General features: G+C 36.9%; 2 protein-coding genes across 7 annotated transcripts in view; one reads left to right on the plus strand and one right to left on the minus strand.

The window, feature by feature from the left end:
* The window catches only part of CNGB3 (cyclic nucleotide gated channel subunit beta 3), a 60,898-nt gene extending 57,036 nt beyond the window's left edge, over window positions 1-3,862 (plus strand). The window contains exons 17-18 of the mRNA XM_054646419.2: window positions 1,881-2,061; window positions 3,205-3,862. Of these exons, the coding sequence (XP_054502394.2) occupies window positions 1,881-2,061; window positions 3,205-3,435 (412 nt within the window). The 3' untranslated portion in view covers window positions 3,436-3,862. The remainder of the gene's footprint in view (window positions 1-1,880; window positions 2,062-3,204) is intronic.
* Window positions 3,863-6,449: 2,587 nt separating this feature from the next.
* The window catches only part of CPNE3 (copine 3), a 29,121-nt gene continuing 16,487 nt past the window's right edge, over window positions 6,450-19,083 (minus strand). For all 6 annotated transcript variants that reach the window (XM_054649386.2, XM_077188226.1, XM_054649397.2 and 3 more), the window contains 9 exons: window positions 17,376-17,474; window positions 16,155-16,241; window positions 15,518-15,577; window positions 14,389-14,522; window positions 13,909-13,963; window positions 13,756-13,807; window positions 12,990-13,123; window positions 10,670-10,906; window positions 6,450-9,286 (listed from right to left, as the gene is read on the minus strand). In XM_054649386.2, the coding sequence (XP_054505361.1) occupies window positions 9,176-9,286; window positions 10,670-10,906; window positions 12,990-13,123; window positions 13,756-13,807; window positions 13,909-13,963; window positions 14,389-14,522; window positions 15,518-15,577; window positions 16,155-16,241; window positions 17,376-17,474 (969 nt within the window). In that variant the 3' untranslated portion in view covers window positions 6,450-9,175. The remainder of the gene's footprint in view (window positions 9,287-10,669; window positions 10,907-12,989; window positions 13,124-13,755; window positions 13,808-13,908; window positions 13,964-14,388; window positions 14,523-15,517; window positions 15,578-16,154; window positions 16,242-17,375; window positions 17,475-19,083) is intronic.

Below are 19,083 nucleotides of genomic sequence, written 5' to 3' on the forward strand. Positions count from 1 at the left end.
TGCTACCTTGTAAAATACCAAATATTTGAAACAGTTTGTCATTATTAGTATACTTCAGCACCCCTAGTGGTCTTTACTGTTGTCTTTACTGTTGTATCAAATTGCTGTCAAAGGTTGGAAGCTTGGTCGCAGACTTGAAATTCCCCCAGAGAAGACTAAACATAGCACAGGAGAGACATTTTGTTTTTCAGAAGTGCTAGCAAATGGCTGCATTCATCATGTTGTAACAGCCCAGGTAGTCAAACAACAGTATCTTGAGAATCATGATGCCCCTGAGGAACAAGGAAACCAGACAAAGAATGGGCTGACTGCTCAATTTTCAAAACTAGCATTAACAGGTAGAAAAGGGGAACAAATACATGGACCAGTGATCCCTAGCATTAATCATTCCTGACTTTTCTCCAGCTTCTATCTAAACAGTAGTATGACCTTGTTAGTCCTTTCTCTCTGCCCCACACTGCCTCTTCTCTTTCTTGCCCACCCTAGGTATATTCTGCCCATCCATTAAATTCTGCTTCCTCCAGACAACCTTTCTCAATGGTGGAGCTTAATCATACACCTTTTGTATCTGCACTGCCATTTGAGCTCAAAGACCTCTCTAGATACCAGACTAAAAACAAGATATTCTGTTTAATTTTAAAGATATGCAGTACCTGCCCTGTGCAGGAGGACATGTTCCTTACCAGTCAGGGCATCCACAAATTCTGCCAAAACTAGACACAAAGAGGAATTTGTGCACTGTTTTCATAAAGATTGTGGTTATGCTCAGTTTTGGAATGAAGTTACCAGTTGCTCTGCCCTGGAAGGTTTCCATTAGAGTTCTTTTTGGCCACCTGACACCCTTAAAGGGATCCTTGAAATAAACTGAAAGGATTTATTCAAGAAAGAAATTTGTTCTATTATCACCTGCAGGAGTTATCACAATAACTCCTATATGTTTTTTGCATAATAAAGCATGCAAGCTACTAAAGTATACCTTTTTATAATTTGTGACAATGAAATTAAAAAAAAAAAAAGTAAAAAAAGTAAGTAAACCCTTCACTTCTGAAATTCCCAAAGTACAAGATGCTGGAGAAAATGATAGTATATTATGGGATTTACTATACTTCAGACTGCAAATATAGTCTTCACTCGCAAAGAACCTTAAGTCAGGGCTTTTGCAAGGATAGAAAAGTGGCCTTGAAGCCTGGACAGTAATCTAATAGAAACTGAAAGCATGGGAACCCTCTGCTTTCTACTGGTCCCATCTATCTCAGACCTTTCATCTAATCTTTACCCTCATTATTCATTCTCAGTTCTTGTCATTATGGCTGCAAATCAGTACAGCTACAGAATGGTGTGAAAACCTAGTCTGCCAGTAGTGTTTGTATTGTCAGGGTGTCTTCTTCTACTGAAGAGGACCAAAACCAAGTACCACTGTCTGACCTGACCTATGAGAGATGAGCCACACTGTTAGTTTGGTAAAGTATTTCCTCCAAAAGTGCCAACTGGAGTCCTGGTGGAGCACCAAATGCTCCCTGGATTTGCATCCAGAAGACCAGATAAGAAACTGCCATCTCAGGATGGGGCACCCACCCCTCTCCACACCTCTTCTTTCCTTATCTTTCTCTTTGATCTCTTTTGTGACACCTTAATTTGAGCCAGCCCTTCTTTATATCCAGGATATAGGTAAGCAACTCCAGATTTGAACACTTGCCTCCATCTCTACCAGAGCCTAGGGCAAAACCTTTACTGTTTCCAATTTTGCTCTTGTCACTTGACTTGGGAACCAAATAAGAGCCATCAGATCTCCAATACCATAAATGTGGTATTCCAGCTTTGCAGGAACTTTACTCAGTTTCACAGCACTGCTGTGTGTTCTTATCCACTGCTTTCTCCAGGGTGCTGCTGAAGCAGAAGGGGAAACCTCCTCCAGGACCACCAGTGCAACAACCACGGGGCTTGGCCAGTCTCTTTGGGCAGAAACAGGAAACTCCAAAATTGTTTAAAGCAATGCTTGGAGGAAAAGGAAAAGAAGGCCTTGCTAAGCTGCTGCAGCTGAAGAAACAACAAGAAACTCAGGTAAAGCCACAGAAAACATAGTAGAATCTGCTCAGAGGGCTTGGGCAAACAGTGTAGATGAAAATTCAGCCTTTCTGCAATCAACAGCAAAAACTCCCAGTAGCTGAGATATAACCACTTTCCCTAATCTCTGTAAACACTAATTCTAAAATTTGTCTTGATCTTTCTGAACCTGGACTTTATGCAGACCAGAGAAAACAAAAGCAAGGAAAAAAAGCAAGCAAACAAAAAATCCTGTAAGAAAGTAAGGATAAATGGATTTTACAAAGGTCTTAAGGGCATCTGATCTTCTAATTTTATGCAAACAACAGTAAATACAGAAATACCCAAACACAGTAATCTGATCCAGCTGACTCAGGCACATGGTGAACTTTCCAACTCAGTGTCAGATCTCTGGTTGTTAAAAATCCTGAAGACAAAATATAAAGTGTAGCCCACACAGCTAAAACTGATTACATCTCTAATATCTTGCACTTATGAGAAAACTATTGTTGTTACTGATGAAAAATAATTCCCACATAATACTCTGTTCTGAGAAATGTTAATGTTAATAAGAACCTGCTCACTTCTACATATTTACCCAAAGGTGGTAGAATTATTTTCTTTATAGCTGAAATAGCTGTGGTTATATTTAAGTTAAATAAAGAACTTTGCACTTTGCTCACACCAATGACTATAACAGTATGATTGGAGGAGAAATACTGCTCATTTTAGTGTGTATTTGTGAACTTATCAGCAAATAGGCTTGGCCAAGGAATGGGGGCAGTGTGAAGTATGTTAAGGTTTACATAACACTCTTTCTTTCTCCGCTCGTTTAAGGACATAAAGGAAGGCGAGACCTAAGGAAGGGTTCTATGCCTCATAATGAGTCTGTTTCATCCCCCTATATTAGTAAGAAGAACATATTTTTAATATCCACAAGTGTTTTCTTGGTTTTATACTGGTATTCTGATTCAGAAATTACACTTTTCATTTAGAAACCAATTTTCAGCATCTGAATAGAAGTTTACATGTGTTGCATACCATTAATACAGTTGTCATGCTGTGCCTGTCCATGGCACGTGCAGAACTACTGCTGAATTCCTGAACTGCTTTCTGAATTTCTTTTGCAGTATTGGAAAACATTAAACTTCTTGTTTCTAGGAAACTAAAGCTGAAACGGAGACCAAGCCTAAAGAAGAGAAGAAACCTGTGGAGCCTGCAGCCCCCTCTGCACCCCCTGCTAAAAAGGAAAAGCCACAGACAGATGCTAAGCCTGCAGTTATACAGAGAACAACGAGTAAGGAGTCTCTGATCATTAGTATGACACCATCCCCCAGAGCAGGAGAAGGAGAGATTCTTAAAGTTGAAATTAAAGAGAAAGAAAAGAAATAGATGGTGCTGTGGGGCGTGGCCCCATCTATTTGTCTTGCTACATTCAGAGGCCTGGCCGGACTTTGCTTTTGGGTATAGAATATAAAAGTAGAGGCTACGTGTGAGAAAAATCTACACCAGCTCCTCGTCTTCCTGCCCTCCTCTCCTGGCACAACTGCACAAATTATTTATATTCTTAACCATGACACTGAAGAGAGAACTTTTGGTGTACTAGAAATTACGGCTCAGATTGTATTTCACGACCACTTGTTTCTTGCTTTATTCATGTTCTCCCTTTTCTCTTACTCTGTCTTGTTCCTACTTCTCCTCTTCCCTCTCCTCTTTATCCTTGCTTTCTTCCTGTTGTTCTCGTTGCTCAGTTTGCTCTTAGCTTTTGTGTGTATTCTTTTCTGTTTTCTCTTCTGCCTCCCCACAGTTATCCTTTTCCTTGCTGCTGCCCTACTGTTGCTAAGGTTCCTTATGTTTCTCTCTATCCTTCTCTCTCCTCCCCTTATACTTCTAATCAGTGACCTGGGTTTGTGACCAGCATGGCTCAGAGCAGACAGCAGCTGCTATGTGTTGGGATGTTTTACCTTGGGACAGAGGGCAACATAACAAAACCATTGTGAAAAAATAAATCCCAAAATCTGCAATAGGGAAGCAGATTATAGAATTATTGCCAGCCCTCTGAAAGCATAAACATCTGCTTCAGCTGCCTTTGATTCTGACAAATTAACATGGGAAAGAGTTCACCCTCCAGATGTGACATATAATTTTGGGCTGCTGATTTACTTGCTTGATCTTGTCAAGGGGTTGGGCATGCTCTCTGTTATATCTCATCAAGTAAGCACTTGATAGAGCTGTCTGAAGAACCTTGGTATCTAAACAAGCTACTTCAAAAATAAAGGCTATTTTATAAAAAGCAGGATTTACACTTTCTGGCTCTGCATTGCAAAGTTGCAACCAATGCTCCAGTTGTTCATCTACATCATAGACTAATGGTGCAAAGAGAAACCTGTGTCTCCATGTCTTAGCTACATCACATTTGTGAATTTCATGGGTGCCACAGCTGGGGGATACAGTCTCCCATGCAGGAGCTCCCACACTGCCAACCTTCTGCATCGACTCATCAGTCTCAGATGCAGTATTAAAACACAAAAGCTTGAAGCTGTGTTTTAAGATAAACTCCCAACTACATTCTTTTCTTCTATGGGTTTGCATCTCCTCTCTCCCAATCCCCTTTCAGATACCACTGGATGAACAGTTTTGTAAACAAAAAACATTATGCAGAGGCCAAGCCAAGAAGTGGAAAAGCAGGCTTCACAGCTCCCTGGCTGACCAGCCAACCAAGGCACCATGCCAAAATAAAACACTCACTTTGCAGGCAATGTATGACCCTACAGGCTGTGCATTCTGTAGGCCTGTTCTTCAAAGCCTTTCAACTTCTGTAATCACAGGCAAAACTGGAAGCCTAACCAGAATCAGTGGGAAGTTTGCCCAAGTAAAAGCTGGATGAGTGAATTCCATATGTTGCATATTCCACAATCCTCTGATGAGACCCAAACCATAATCTCTTTCAAAAGAAAGTTCTGCTGCATTAGCAGCGAGGTGAAGGTTCAACTGCTTTGTGGAAAGAACCATCTTTTTGTATGCAGCTTGTTATTTGATATGTATGAAAAAATGACATCACAAAGAGGGAGAAAATTTTAAATCGTTTCATAAAGAATTATTCATCTATTGCACATCCAGGACTGTCTCAATGAAATCTCAAGATTAGAAATACTGCTGAACTGTTCCATGAATGAGACCTTCTATGAATAATAATACTCTATGAATTGCAATATGTAGTTTCACATCCTTTTTTTTGAGAGAAAGTTGTCAAAGCATTATGGAAGGGGGGAAAATATTCCCCATATTTTAGCATTTTTGTATGAATGAGTAAAGCTCACTCTCATTGAAAAGAGCCGATTCCCTTCTGCCTACACAAATGCTACCAGGTAATTTTGAACGTTTTCTCTGAGCGCATATTTAAGTTCATCAATCACACACTGACATAAATTACAAAGTAAAGGCTGAGACTGCAGCACCAAGTGCTTCACTGCAGTGACAGAGCTTCCCACAAATTGCTGCTTTGCTACAGCTCAGGTTTGCAGAAAAGTTTGACAGTTCTGTCTGCAAGACTACTGTTATACACAGCTCTTGAGTTCCTTAGACCCAAAAGAAATTAGGGGAAGTATCAGTGCAGAAGACAGTGGCCACACATAAAGAACATCCATCTGGTTTTCTGTAACATCCTACTTTTCTATTGTTGGGGTATTTTCCTCTTCCCACAATTTCTCAATTCTCAGGGTTGTCAGGCACAAGAAGGCTGCACAAATCGAAGTTGCAACTATTTGTATGTATACATCTTACAAGATGTAAGATGCAATAAATTCCTTCAGGAACTAATTCTGCCCTGTAGATTCTTGATTAGTGAAGAAGCAGAATGAATTACTCTGGTGCACTTAGAAGATGCAGTTTCCAGTGTCATAGTTGTCTCTGTGTGGCATCACATTCCACTGCAACACTGGCTCCTGTATCTTAGTGTCCAAATTCAGTCTCTCAGACTTGACTACACTTGAATGTAAAGAAACTGAAGGGTAGAGCAGGATAATGTATTTGAAAACTACAAATAACCATCTCTCTATGCCCCCTCTAACTAAAATGTAGAGATTGTTCTGGGAAAAGAATTTTTGGAAAACCTTATAATAATTGTATGAAATAACATGCATGGGAGAACTCTAACGTGGCACAAAACATGAAACAGTCGTAGTTAAAACTCTCCAACTTCAGAATATCTTCTTGCTAGAAGCCTGTTTATGATACTTATGAAGAATAAAATGCAGAGTCATTACCACTAGAGTGGAAAGGCATTTTTTTTCCTCTCCCTTTTATACTTGTTATAAATCCGTGGCATACTCACCATAGGAATCACAAAAGCAGCATTTAGCATTACACAGGATATGCTGAATACAAAAGTACCACAGAACAGTATATTGAAATGATAATTTTAATGCAGAGGTATTGTAAATCATTTAACTTCATCAGAACTGAAATACATATAAAAGTAAAAAATTCTGGTTACAGGTGAGCTCTCTGTTGTGCATATGTATATATTATGACCAATACATGGCAAAAAGCATCTGATGACAAAGACTGCCATACATCACTTTTATCACAAGGTGGTGCCAGTGACCTACGAGCACACTCACTTTACAAAACTTGGACAATATTTTGCTTTGTCATCCGCAAGCTATTAGGGCATTTTTTACATGGAAATATAAACAAAAAATGGCAAAACAGCACAGTAACTCCCCTTCCCCTTGACTCACAATCTGCTGCATTTCTTCATCCAGAATATCACTTCAGCCTACCCTGGAAGTTTTCAACAGGCATTAGCTGCACATCTCTACGTTATACCAGGTCCTGTCTAAAACATTTAATTTACAAAGAATAGGGCACACTGAGAATTAGGTGTTGTTGATATGCTATTTAACTCCCTAAGCTTGAGGAACAGGGAGCAATTCTCTAATAAAAGATAATGAAATCTCTACTGTAGAAACTCAGAATTTATGTATAGAATACAGACAAAACAACAGGTTTTCTTTTACATGCAGCAGATACTTAGTATAATAATACATACTAACACATTTAAATGCACTTCCATGGCAACTTAAAACAGAATTGGTAACACATAACCCGGGTGCAGCATTTTATCTTTGGCAGACAGCTCAGAGGAACTTCAGTAGTATCCCATACTTCTATCAGTAGTACTCCTATCATCCACTACAATTAATGCAGATAAAGTATTAGTATTGCATCCAGTTCTCTCTGTACATGAAGCAGATAGTTGTGAAACAGTTTACTCTTCCAAAATAATTCACTCTCAATTTGCAGCAGTGTGATTTAGGTTTATTATAGTAACTTCCTTGATCTCAATATTTTGAGTTGCATATCTGATATGACACTTCATTGTAATTTATACATAAAGTAGTAACGGATTTTCACTACACTGATAAAAAGATGATTACAGATTTTTTTTAACATAAATATATGAATTATATTTTTAAAAAAGAAAGAGCTTGGCTTAACATGAAAAACTCTCATCCTTAACATTTCACTACTTGATAGCATTTAGGATCCCCTTCCATTAAGAAAAATGGAGTGGAGACAATATATCCATTCATGATTGATTGATAAATGTCAGCTGTCTACAAAGCATTTGGTATGTCTTGTGCAAGATAATAGATATATCCTTCACCCATCAATGTTAATGTGAATTCAGACTTTCTACAGGATTATACATGTAAAACAAACAAACAAAAAAACCCAACAAAAAACAAAACAAACCAAACCAAACCAAACCAAAACAAAAAAAGCAGCACACTATGTAGCTCCAGCAGCTAAAAGTCAAATACACTATGACCTGGTGAAATCTTGAGTGTCCAAGTGTGCTAAATTTAGCAGGAGCCCACTCTGTTCTTACATACTACAGCCAGACCATCCACGTGAGATAAGTTGGATGTCTAACTCTAAACCACTTCAAAGGTGAAACTGCAAAATTAATGTTCAAGATTGGCATTCCAGAAGTGATAAATGTGACCTTTCCATCCACTTATGTTACACACAGTGACAGGCTCGGAGGGGATCCTCAGCAAGCAGTATGCAGCTGGAGGTCAAGAAACCTTCATTTATCCACTAAGCAAACACATGATTTACATTTGGTATAAAAGGTGAAGGAAAACTCAAGCCAAGTAAATCAGAAATTGTTTGCCCTAGAGAAATGCAGTATGATTATAGGATTAGAGCTTGAGAGACTTGACTTTCTTGAGTCTTCCTAAAAGGAGAGAAAAAGGGAATACCGGGTTTTTTGTAGGCACTTTTCATTAGCAGGCTCATGGAAAAGCAGCATGACTCAAAATATGACAAAAGTAAATACAAGTAGCCAATTTGAAGAACTTTACCTCAAAATATGCAGTTCTAAATCAGAGAAAACTTTTAAAATAAAAACCAAATTCCTACTTCACAAAAAGCCCTTTAAAGATCAATAGTCATGACTGTTTTATGGGGGGGATAGAACCCCAAAACAAAACCCTTACCAAAATAAATCTGGAATTTCCATTTTCCAGTACACTGCACATTGGAACACATCTTACAGCCTTTACAGTAGTAGCCTCATAGGCCAGTACTACTATTCTGAGATGTCAGAGGTTTACCTTGATTGACCCTAGTTGTTCCCATACTATCTTAAGAGAAGGCATAGTATAAAATAATATATACTTTAATGACTTCTTTGGCTTATGTTCACACAGCCCTGAATCCCAGGCATTGCCCAAAGGCACTGAAGTGACAAACATGAAGCAGCTGTGCAAGGAGGGCCTTCACACTCTGTGGCACTTGTCTGAATATGAAACACCTGTGTATCAAAATTTTGTTATGGTGGCTTAATAGAAACTCTTCTTTCCACTCTTTTCAAAATCAAATGCATCCATGTAAGCACTCTCTCTCAGATCAACATGAAACTTAAATACCATTACAATTTTGGCCCTTAAAAGGCACACTTGGCAAAGTGATTTGTAGGCAAAGTGATTTGTAGGCAAAAGCTAACATCTGACATTATGATACAGAGGCATGTGTACACATATACAGAAGTATATCAAGAACCAAAGTCTGTAGATCAGCAAGTAAAGCAAGCACAAAGTCTTTCCTCTGCTCAGCCCATTCATTTTGCAGCAGGATTCTTAGGAGGCTGAAGTTTGTAGGTGCTGAAGTAGTTCACCACTTGCTGAGGGACTTCTGCCAGGACACACTGAGCCAGAGCTTCTCTGGGAGACTTATAAAAAAAGAACACCAAGCTTCAGTTTCCACCAACTGCTAATGAAGATTCTAAGGCAAGTAATAAGCACCTCCTCTAGAAGGGCAATTTAAAGTCTGACATTTTACAGAGGATTTACACAGTGCCCTTGTGTGACAGACAGATGGAAGCTTTCCTCTTACCTTCTCACTCCTGTTACCATGAATCAGATGGCTGTCTTGTGCCACTGAAGTAACAGGAGCTGAGTAAAGGGCTGCCATGTCTGAAGACACCTTTTTTCATGTGAAATACTCAGTGCAGATATCAGACTTCAGCCATGTAAACATACTTCCACTACCTACTTAAGATGACCCTTCAGGGATTTGTCTAAATCCTCTGCAATCTTTTGTACCAAGTCTCATCCACAATAACTGTACTTCTATGGAGCAGCTCTTCTGCAGATACTGTTTTAACTGTAAGACTAAGTATCCATAAGAAAAAAAATCTCTTTTTCTAGAAACTGAAAGCATTTGAATATATTTATAATATATAATCTTATACTGAGCAATGACCTAGTTAATCTACATCCAAGTGCATTACTTGATTAGCATAATTTGTTTTGATTTTGCTCTTTCCCATTTCAGTTTGCCTGAGTTACTCAGATTAAACTCAGAATTTGTATTAAAAGTAAAAATATAAAAGCAAAATAAGAAGTTGTAAGGAGTATTATTAACAAGTTAATACTAAGACATGAAACAAAATTAGAATATATATTAGGATGGAAATAAAAATATTGATCTTATTCGCCCATCCTGAGGAAATTTTGGTGGTTTTTAAGTCAACTATTTTCAACATTATGAGGCTTAAAATTTGACTTCCATTGGCCTACACATACATTATTGGATTTTACAGAAATTAAAAAATATCAGGACTTTATTGTTTCACCACCTTTTTTTAGGTATTTACTTTTATGAAAATGAAAATTATCACCACTATCGTGGTCACACAGAGTTTCTACTGATTTTGACCTCCCTGATTATGACTTAGCCTTGAATTTTACTACTGCACTAAATTATGACACTAATCCATATTCATAAAAGGGCATCCACAATAAAACGAAAAATTACCATAAGAAAAAAGTAATAGTAAGTTTTTCCTCACAAATAAAAAAACCCCATCCATTTGCTTAATCAAGTCTGAGGGAGTTTTACAAAGGTCATTCAGGTGCAGAAACTAGCCAGAAATGCAGTGCTGGAACTAGAAACTGAGAGATTTGGGCTTTTTTTTAGCATTTGATAAAGACTTGTCTTAAGAGTACATATTGGATACACCACACAAAAGCTTAGGACTAGATGCAGGACATCCTAGCAAGCCCAGCATACCTCTACAATATTTATTAAGCATATCAGTAAGATTACTTACATTTTGGAACTTCCTGAATGGCACAAATTGGACAATGTCTCTGACAGCTGGTTCTCCCGACGAGGACCTAAGAACTCCATCGTCACCATCGAGGAACTCCATGGCATCAAAGTCTGCTCCTCCCACACCAACAATGATAATGGACATGGGCAACTTTGAGGCATTAACTATGGCAGTTCGAGTCTGATCAAGGTCTGTTATCACACCATCCGTTATGATCAGAAGTATAAAGTATTGCTGTCAAACCAATAAACACTGTGTTATGACAAAGAAATAGCAACCATTTAGCCATGTACACTTAGAAAAACCCACATACAGATACACATAGAAACCCACAACACTACACAGTGCTGTCACTTTGGCATGTCTAGTGTGCTCACTGAATTTTACAATCAAATGTCTAATTTGTGGTCAGGCTTCATCTGCACAGTCTGAAAAAACTTGTAAGGACAACATAATCTTTTAAAAAAAGGTGTCAATAAACAGCCACCATCCAAAACTCCAGTGTTATCACCCTTCTTTCCTCCAAAATCCCCAGACAAACCAACAATTAACCTATTTTGCCATTATTTGTTCTGGGATAGAAGGCAGTTTACTGAGGTTCTGGAAAGTTAACACCTTTGAAACTTGTATTTTTTTCTTTTCTGGTCTATCAATACTTTTATGAAACACTACCCTTTACTTCATTTATTGTATCCAGAAAGTCCTAAATCACACCTTTCAGTGTTGAAACACACAGCCATTTTCAAATTCCTCCAATCATGTTTTCTAGCTGCTTCATGAAGTTAATTATCAAGGTGTCTTTGTAGTACATCAGTAAATTAATTAATTACCACCTGAGTTGCTTCCACTATTCTGACGGGGCTTCTAAAAGTTGGCATCCTAGTTTCTGTTCTGGATTGGAGCACCAAAAATGAGCTAGAAGTACCAAGTCTGGAAATTATCAAATGCTTTTTGAATTTCCAGTCTTTCCTCACTTCATTTCATATGATTACTGAATAGCATAAATTCAAGTCCCAAAGATACTCCCAGTATTCTTGCAAGTCTCTCTTCACTACTTTCCTTCCCATCTGCCTTTATCTGCCTTCAAATAATTGTTCTTCCCTCATCTTGTCTTTAGGTATCACCTTTTTTCCCTGCTTTCTGCTAGTCTGTTCCCCCACATCAGCAAGAATCTATAAAGCAGTTATGACCACAGAAAGCTATAAGCAACTGTAGCAGGACAGCACATCACACTGGATTTACTTCTCTCTTCTAATACTTCCTCCATACTGGAAAAACAACCAGCATCAGAATCAAAAGCAAACCCCAAATGACTATGATATGTATTAAATGTCAAGGTAGCAAATTGTCTTCAATATATCCTTTCAGGCAGGAAAAACAAATCTCTTGCTAGGCATACTACATAAAAGTTAAAAAAAACCAAACAAAAACAAAACCAACAAGAGGTTTGCTCCTTTCCTAAGATATAGACATACATACATATACATATATTTACATATACATATATTTATTTTTTTACAGCTACTAGTGAAAGACTACCAAGGTTAAACCTTAGCAGCCTCATGGCATATGAAAATCCATAGCTCTTTTCAAATTGGTTTCTACAGATAAATCTACATTTAAAATAGCTAATTTTATTTCCTGATTTTACATGACATCAAATACACTAGTATTTGTCATCAGTGATTTAGGATTTTGTGAACTTCCACTCATTATCAACATGACTGAATACTCAAGACTTGGTCTTCAGAATTTCTATTTTTAATATGGAAAACAACTCATGTATAAAATTTTAATATGGAGGAGGGCACAGCCCATACAGCACCTAAACCTTTATAGTGCAGTTAATTATCTGTGTTGGTACCTAGGTGTCAGGAGCTATACCATCCACTTCTTCACTACCTTAGTTAATTTTCTCTCCCAGCTATCTAATGTGAAACAAGGGCCAGTTGATTTTTTTTCTCAGCTGAGGTTAAATCACTCTCTTAGACATAAAGGCCTAAATTAGACTTTAGCAACTGTATAGCACTGCAAGAGCTTTCAACAGAAGATACCATAAAGGTATTGTGTACTTTTAAGTTTCTATTAGAAATCTGAAGAGTTTATTTAGTTAATTGATTAAGAGAACTGTTATATATAATCTGCAAAAAAACCCTAGTTTTTCTCTTGTTTTAAGGGTAACAAGCATTTATTCACAAGGTAAAGGGCCAACTGTCAAATAAATACATTCACAAATTTAAAAGAGAAAAAAAGTATTTATAAACAAGAAGGAAAATAAAAAAGTAGAGAAACACAGAGAGTACCATAAAGAACTTACAGATGCTGTTTGCTGCTGAGTAGCTGCAGCAGCAAATCTTGCCACATGATTTATAATTGGAGAAAAATTTGTTGGTCCATATAACTTCACTTGAGGAAGACAGGCTCGATATGCATCAACAATGCCTTGGATCCCTAGAGAACAGAAACAGATCTTTCATTTTTTTTATATTAGATTTAGGGTATTTTGAAGCACCTGATTTTTCTAAAGCTGTATAAATCGGTTACTTGAGGTGATTACGCAAAGATTTAAAACAAACCATGGTGGGAAAAAAAACCCATGAGTGATGGAAGCTCTCAGTTTGACCAACGCCTAAGGCACATACATAACATGATTTGCCTTGTGTGAACAGACAGGCCAAATATTCTATGCTCAAGGGTGTGAAACAACTACAGCAATTCTCTTCACCTGGCAGCTTGTGGTGGTTGGTAGTCTGATCAGAGAGGCCACACTGAACAGGCATTAGCAGCACCACATTCAAACCAGACAACTCCACACCAGCAGCAAAGCAGCATAAAGTATCTCGACAGCACAAGAGAACTGTTCCCAGCCTTGTGTTTAAACCACTTCTTTAACAAATCATTACAGAAGACAGATGCAATGCTATTTCTCCTAAATAAGAAATTGGTTGTAAAATTTTTCCTGCTACAGGACTAAATTAATTAATTAATTACAACAACCAGCTTCAGTTCACTTTTCAAGTGTCTTGATGCTGTCAACTTAGGTATTTTATTCTCTAGGTCTGATGTTACTTTCTCAGACTTACCATTACAGAATGGGTTTGAAGGATTAAAATTTATTGGAAACTCGTGAGATACCTGTGAAGACACAGAAAACATAGTCAGGACTGCATATATGATCTCCTCCTGAAGTAAATGCTTTCAGCTGTCTTAGGTAGTACATTTACACATTCCATTACCTGAAAGGAGGGAGGAATTTGTGCACCAAATCCAAAGGCTGGAAACATCTTATCTCTAAAGAAGCATTTTTAAAGAAAACAAAGTCAGTGCCTTCCATTAAAAGCTGACATAGTTCAGTAAGTGTAGTTATCAGTGCTGCTTTTCATCATTAGAGATGTTATTTAAGGGGCAAAATTAAACAGAAGTTCCTCACTGTAATTGTTTCTGGGACCAAAAGTAGTCTTTAACACTGAACTGGCAAGAATGCAAGCAGATATTTAAATCAATGCTGCTCTTTTCATCAATTATGAAAAGCCCTGCTGGTCTGCAGTAGACACAAACTTATACTTGCAATTACATGATGGTATTTTAGTTCTATAACTTAGCTCACAAGTTTCATTCCAGTATATCTGCAGGCATATTCAACACTGGTTTAAAAAGCTACCATAAGTGTCTATACATGTCTAAAAACATGATCCAAATAAAAATCTAACACTTACGTATCATAATCCTGAATGACCATCCCGACAGACCAAATGGCTGTTAGGTATTCATTAACTCCATTAGGGCTGAGGTAATGCAGAGAGTCCGGAGAGCGAGGGTCTCCATTGGAGCCTGTAAAATCTATCCCCACCTGCCAAATGCAGCATTCATATCTCATTGCTCTTAAAGGTTAAGTTAGGCTTCTTAACTCTGGCAAAGCCAAAGTGAAAATCATGAAAGAGTAGTAAACAGGACATCTACAAATCTAACAGGCACAGTACTTGGATGCAGGTTTCTTGGAATATTAATACTCTTCAAACAATATCATAACAAAACCCTCAAAAGCTCTGCATCTCTCCAGAAGGGCCAAAATTACTTTCATCTGAAACACAGAATGGTTTGGCTTGGAAGAGGCCTTCAAGATCATCTAGTTCCAACCTCCCTGCCATGGGCAAAGACAGCTTTCACATGACCAGGTTGCTGAAAGCCCCATCCAACCTGGTCTTGAACACTTTCAGAGACGGGGCATCTACAGCTTTTCTGGGCATGCTGTCAGGTTTTCACTGTGTTTACTTTCAGTTACTATTCACAGCAGCTCTTCAAAATCTGGTAAATTAATTTAATTCTGTATCTTGATACACACACACACACACCCCTTTCTTCTCAGAAGTACAACTAGTCAGGCTCCACAGAAGCCTAGAGAGCTCTTTCTCTGACTTCAACAGGTCTCCTTTGCTTTGGTGATGAAGCATGTTAATCAGGTGAAGATATCATACTGTTAGTTGTGATGCATTTGGTTCACAAATTATATAACCTAAGGGTTCTAACCCACATGATGACCTCTGCGTGTTGCTTTCAAAGAACAGTAAATTTCTCATTGGTCTCCATCCACACAACTTAGCTAGTTCCTAATGAACATAACCAGAGGTTCAGAACCATTTTCCAAGAGTAAAGACTATTTTTTTCTTGAAGCAAGAACAGACTAGAAGCACTCTGGCAAAATAGCTTCCTGCTCCATGCTACAGAACAAAAACAAAGTTGACAAGAAAAAAAATACAATAATCAAATAAACCACACAGCCAATCAATTCTATACTTCAATTTGCTCCAAAACTCAAAAAGTATTCATATAAATGATTTAACTTACAGTGAAATTCAGCTGACACCCACCCATGATGTAATCAAGGAATGTGCACTCTACAATAATCTAAAAATAGAAGACAGAAGTTTTGGTTTTTTCAATGGGAGAAAACCCAGCTAATGTTATTGTAGCAACTTCTAAGGTTCCAAATATGTTGTCTTTACCCATTAAAAGCATTAGCTTTGCCCTAGAGCTATCCCACCCACCCACTGTAACCAGGATATTTGCAACACATGCTACCATACAGTCAGTATGACTGCATGACAGTATCAGAATCAGGCCTTTAACAAAACTACAGACATACACCAAAGCAGCTTCAAAACAACTTTCATTTATAAAATAACACATTATGACAGAGTTTTTTACTTTGCCATAAAACAGTGATTTGGGAAATGCAGTGGTTCAGAAATTACTTAAATCAGTAAACCACTTTTCTCTTCAAGATAAAGGGACAAGAGAGAACAGCTGTAATTCAGCTCTCAATTTGTCTTCTTGTGCGAATCAGTGTCCCTTAAATATTTACTGTATGTGGAACTTTTAGACATTTTAAAGTTTCTTACAATTTGAGGATGAAGATATATTAAATGAGAGTTGTTACACCTTAACACTTAAAACCAGAATCATTCCAGAATATATTACTGACCTCACAATGTTTAACGCTCACAATGCCAGAGTTTTTATAATTCTTTTTCTTCTGTCTTTTCTTTTCATTGATGCACTCAAATTCAACCTGCATGAATGCAAACAAATCCAACAAAAATATTATAATATCATTATCATATATGCAACAAGTTTAATTATCTTTCATTTCAGAACTGATACTTTGGGCTTATATTAAAAATGTAGTTCATTTCATAATACAGCAAAATTAAACCCAGCCTGCCCAATATCAGCAAGGAAAAAACATATTCTCAAGACAGAACCCAAAAGTCTATAAACACACTTGTTCTGACAAATGTATTTCAAACAGAGAAAGAAATTCTGTACCATTCTCCCTCTGAGGATTCTGCTAACAGCTTTCTTTTTGGTAAAGACATAACAATTCAAACAAAGCATCAGTGTTCCAGAAGCTGTGGCTGGAATTATTATTATTTTTATTATTTAGTATAAATACAACACTAAAAATATTAGGGAAATACAAGCATGCACTCTTGTTTATAGATCCCAGTATTTTTAATGCAGAAGTAGTTCTGGAGGTTTTACAGGTCTAAAGGAAAATATGGTAAAACATCTTGATAACACACCTATCCATAAAGCAAATACTTTTATGTTATATTTGCTAGGCCAACTTTTGTCTTCAACATGCAAACCCTGCCTATTAAAAGGTTTGGAAACTATTATAGTTCATAAGATCAGGAAGGGTAGCATCATTTTAGGAAAAAGCCACCTAATGTAACATAGCTGCATTTTTGTGCACTGTTGTAAATACTGAATTTTCTCATATTCACTGAAGTATACATAATAGTTAATAAGTGCCACATTTTAAAATAAATTTAAATTAAATAATATTTGAAAAAAATACTACAAGCTTTGGTCTTTTAACTGTAGTTAAATTTGTGCTGCATTCTGTCTTTTGACAATACAGTGGTTTTTTATTTCTGTATTTTTATGATTAGTGAATTTTTTTTTGTGGTGATGGTGGGGCATTTAGATACATAATAATAAACTGTAACCAAGACATTAATCCTAGGAAAATGGATGAACAATGCAAATGCTGTTTCAGCCTCAACTGCAGTAGCAGTGTCAAGGTGTAGCCTAGCCCATCTTGGAGGTCACCTGTGGCCAGGTGGTCTAGGTTTTGCTGCAATATGAATGAAACAGCTTATCAAGAACACCCAGGCAGCTTAGACTGTGTAACACTTACAGGTGATGACCGAGATGCTTCCTTCAGTTTTGACAACGTTGTTTGAAAACTTCCTATGAGATCGTGAGACCCGTCACTATCATAATCATAGCATTCAACCTAAAATGCAGCATTACTTACTGTTAGTAACAGAAATGGCCCTACAAAAACAATGAACACTGAAATGGCAAACCTGAACATCCCAAATATTCCTGTATCTTTTATATCACAGAGTTTTTCTTGCATTGAAGTTTTAGAACTGCATAGGGTTGCACTTAAAAAACATTAAAATTGGGTAGATGCCAATGCACTCAGTCTTGAATCTAATCTTCTACTCAAGTGAAGGAGAGATGAGAATATTAAGTAGTGTCAGGTCTTACATGAGCAAGTAACATCAATTATATTGAAGAACTATGTTTTGAGAGTGATGGGGTGTTGGGAAGAGTAGGAAAACAAGACAGGGTTTTTTACATTCATCATGAATCTGAGCATCCAGCTAAAAATTTAGTAAATCAGTTATGTAAGCAATCACAAGAGTTTTAGCAACACTTTTATGTTACTTCATTAATCCTTAAAATAACACAGAATTCATAAGCATATGAAGGTTCAGCCCTAAAGCTAGAAACAATATATGATTTTTTATTTTTTAAGATTAGAAAATTAAACAGTGGATCTGTTAAACTTTGATCTACACTTCATGGATCTGAATGTCAACTAAAAATCTCTTTTCTTACAGTGAGAGTTGAATTATAAGCTTTATTATTTAATCAATGCACTCTTCTAACAGCCCAATCTGCCAAACAAGGCAGAAGTGAAAAACAATTGTTTTTTTCTCTTTGAAAACATGATCAATCTGCCTTTCTACATAAAAAGCTGGTTATTTATCTATAAAAGCTTATGTTCATTTCATCCACTTCTGATATTTTATTTCAATTCAGCAACACAGACATGAGAGCTAACTTAATCAAACACACATAAAAACATACTAAAATAATTTAATAATGATGATGATAAATAGAAACAATAATAAATCAAGAGTCAAGTAGGTATCCCACATTACTTGGAATCAAAATGCAAACTTCGAGAAAAATGTTCAGAGTATGTATGGCTTAAACTGAACAGCTATTTGCATGTCCATCTTTCAAGTCTAAAAATATTGTAACTTACATTCAAGAATCAATTTAACTGATTACTTGAGCATTTCAGATAGAAATAAAAAAGCAAAACAAACAACTTCAACATACACTTGAGTTTCTGAAAGAAATTAAATTTCTGACAACAAACAGGAATATTGAAGTACAAAACATGATGTGTAGATTGGAAGTTCTACTGCACAGAACATACCTCTATCTTGCAGTTTGCACAACTACAATATTTTGAATTCACTAATAAATAAAAAAATGCATGCACATGCACTAAACAGCACCTTAAATTATGCAGGCAGCCAAAGAACCAACAGGCTAATTAATGTTCATGCCAGATGCTATGTAAATTCTTCTGAATGTCATAAATTATGCCAATCAAATACTCAGTGAAGTGCTTCAGTAGCTAAAATTTAAAATTGAACATATTTCCTGACCCAATAGTTCTGATACCTGCTAGCACAGTTAGTAAATGTATCTCCTTTTTATTTCAAAGGCATAAAAATTTGTCTTTGCTTGATATGTTTGACCATTTAAGCCAATTTTTAATATTTATTCCAGACAAGAGAGAAGCATTTCCTTTTTTT

Source organism: Agelaius phoeniceus, chromosome 1, assembly GCF_051311805.1.
Source record: "Agelaius phoeniceus isolate bAgePho1 chromosome 1, bAgePho1.hap1, whole genome shotgun sequence".
Taxonomy (NCBI): Eukaryota; Metazoa; Chordata; class Aves; order Passeriformes; family Icteridae; genus Agelaius; species Agelaius phoeniceus.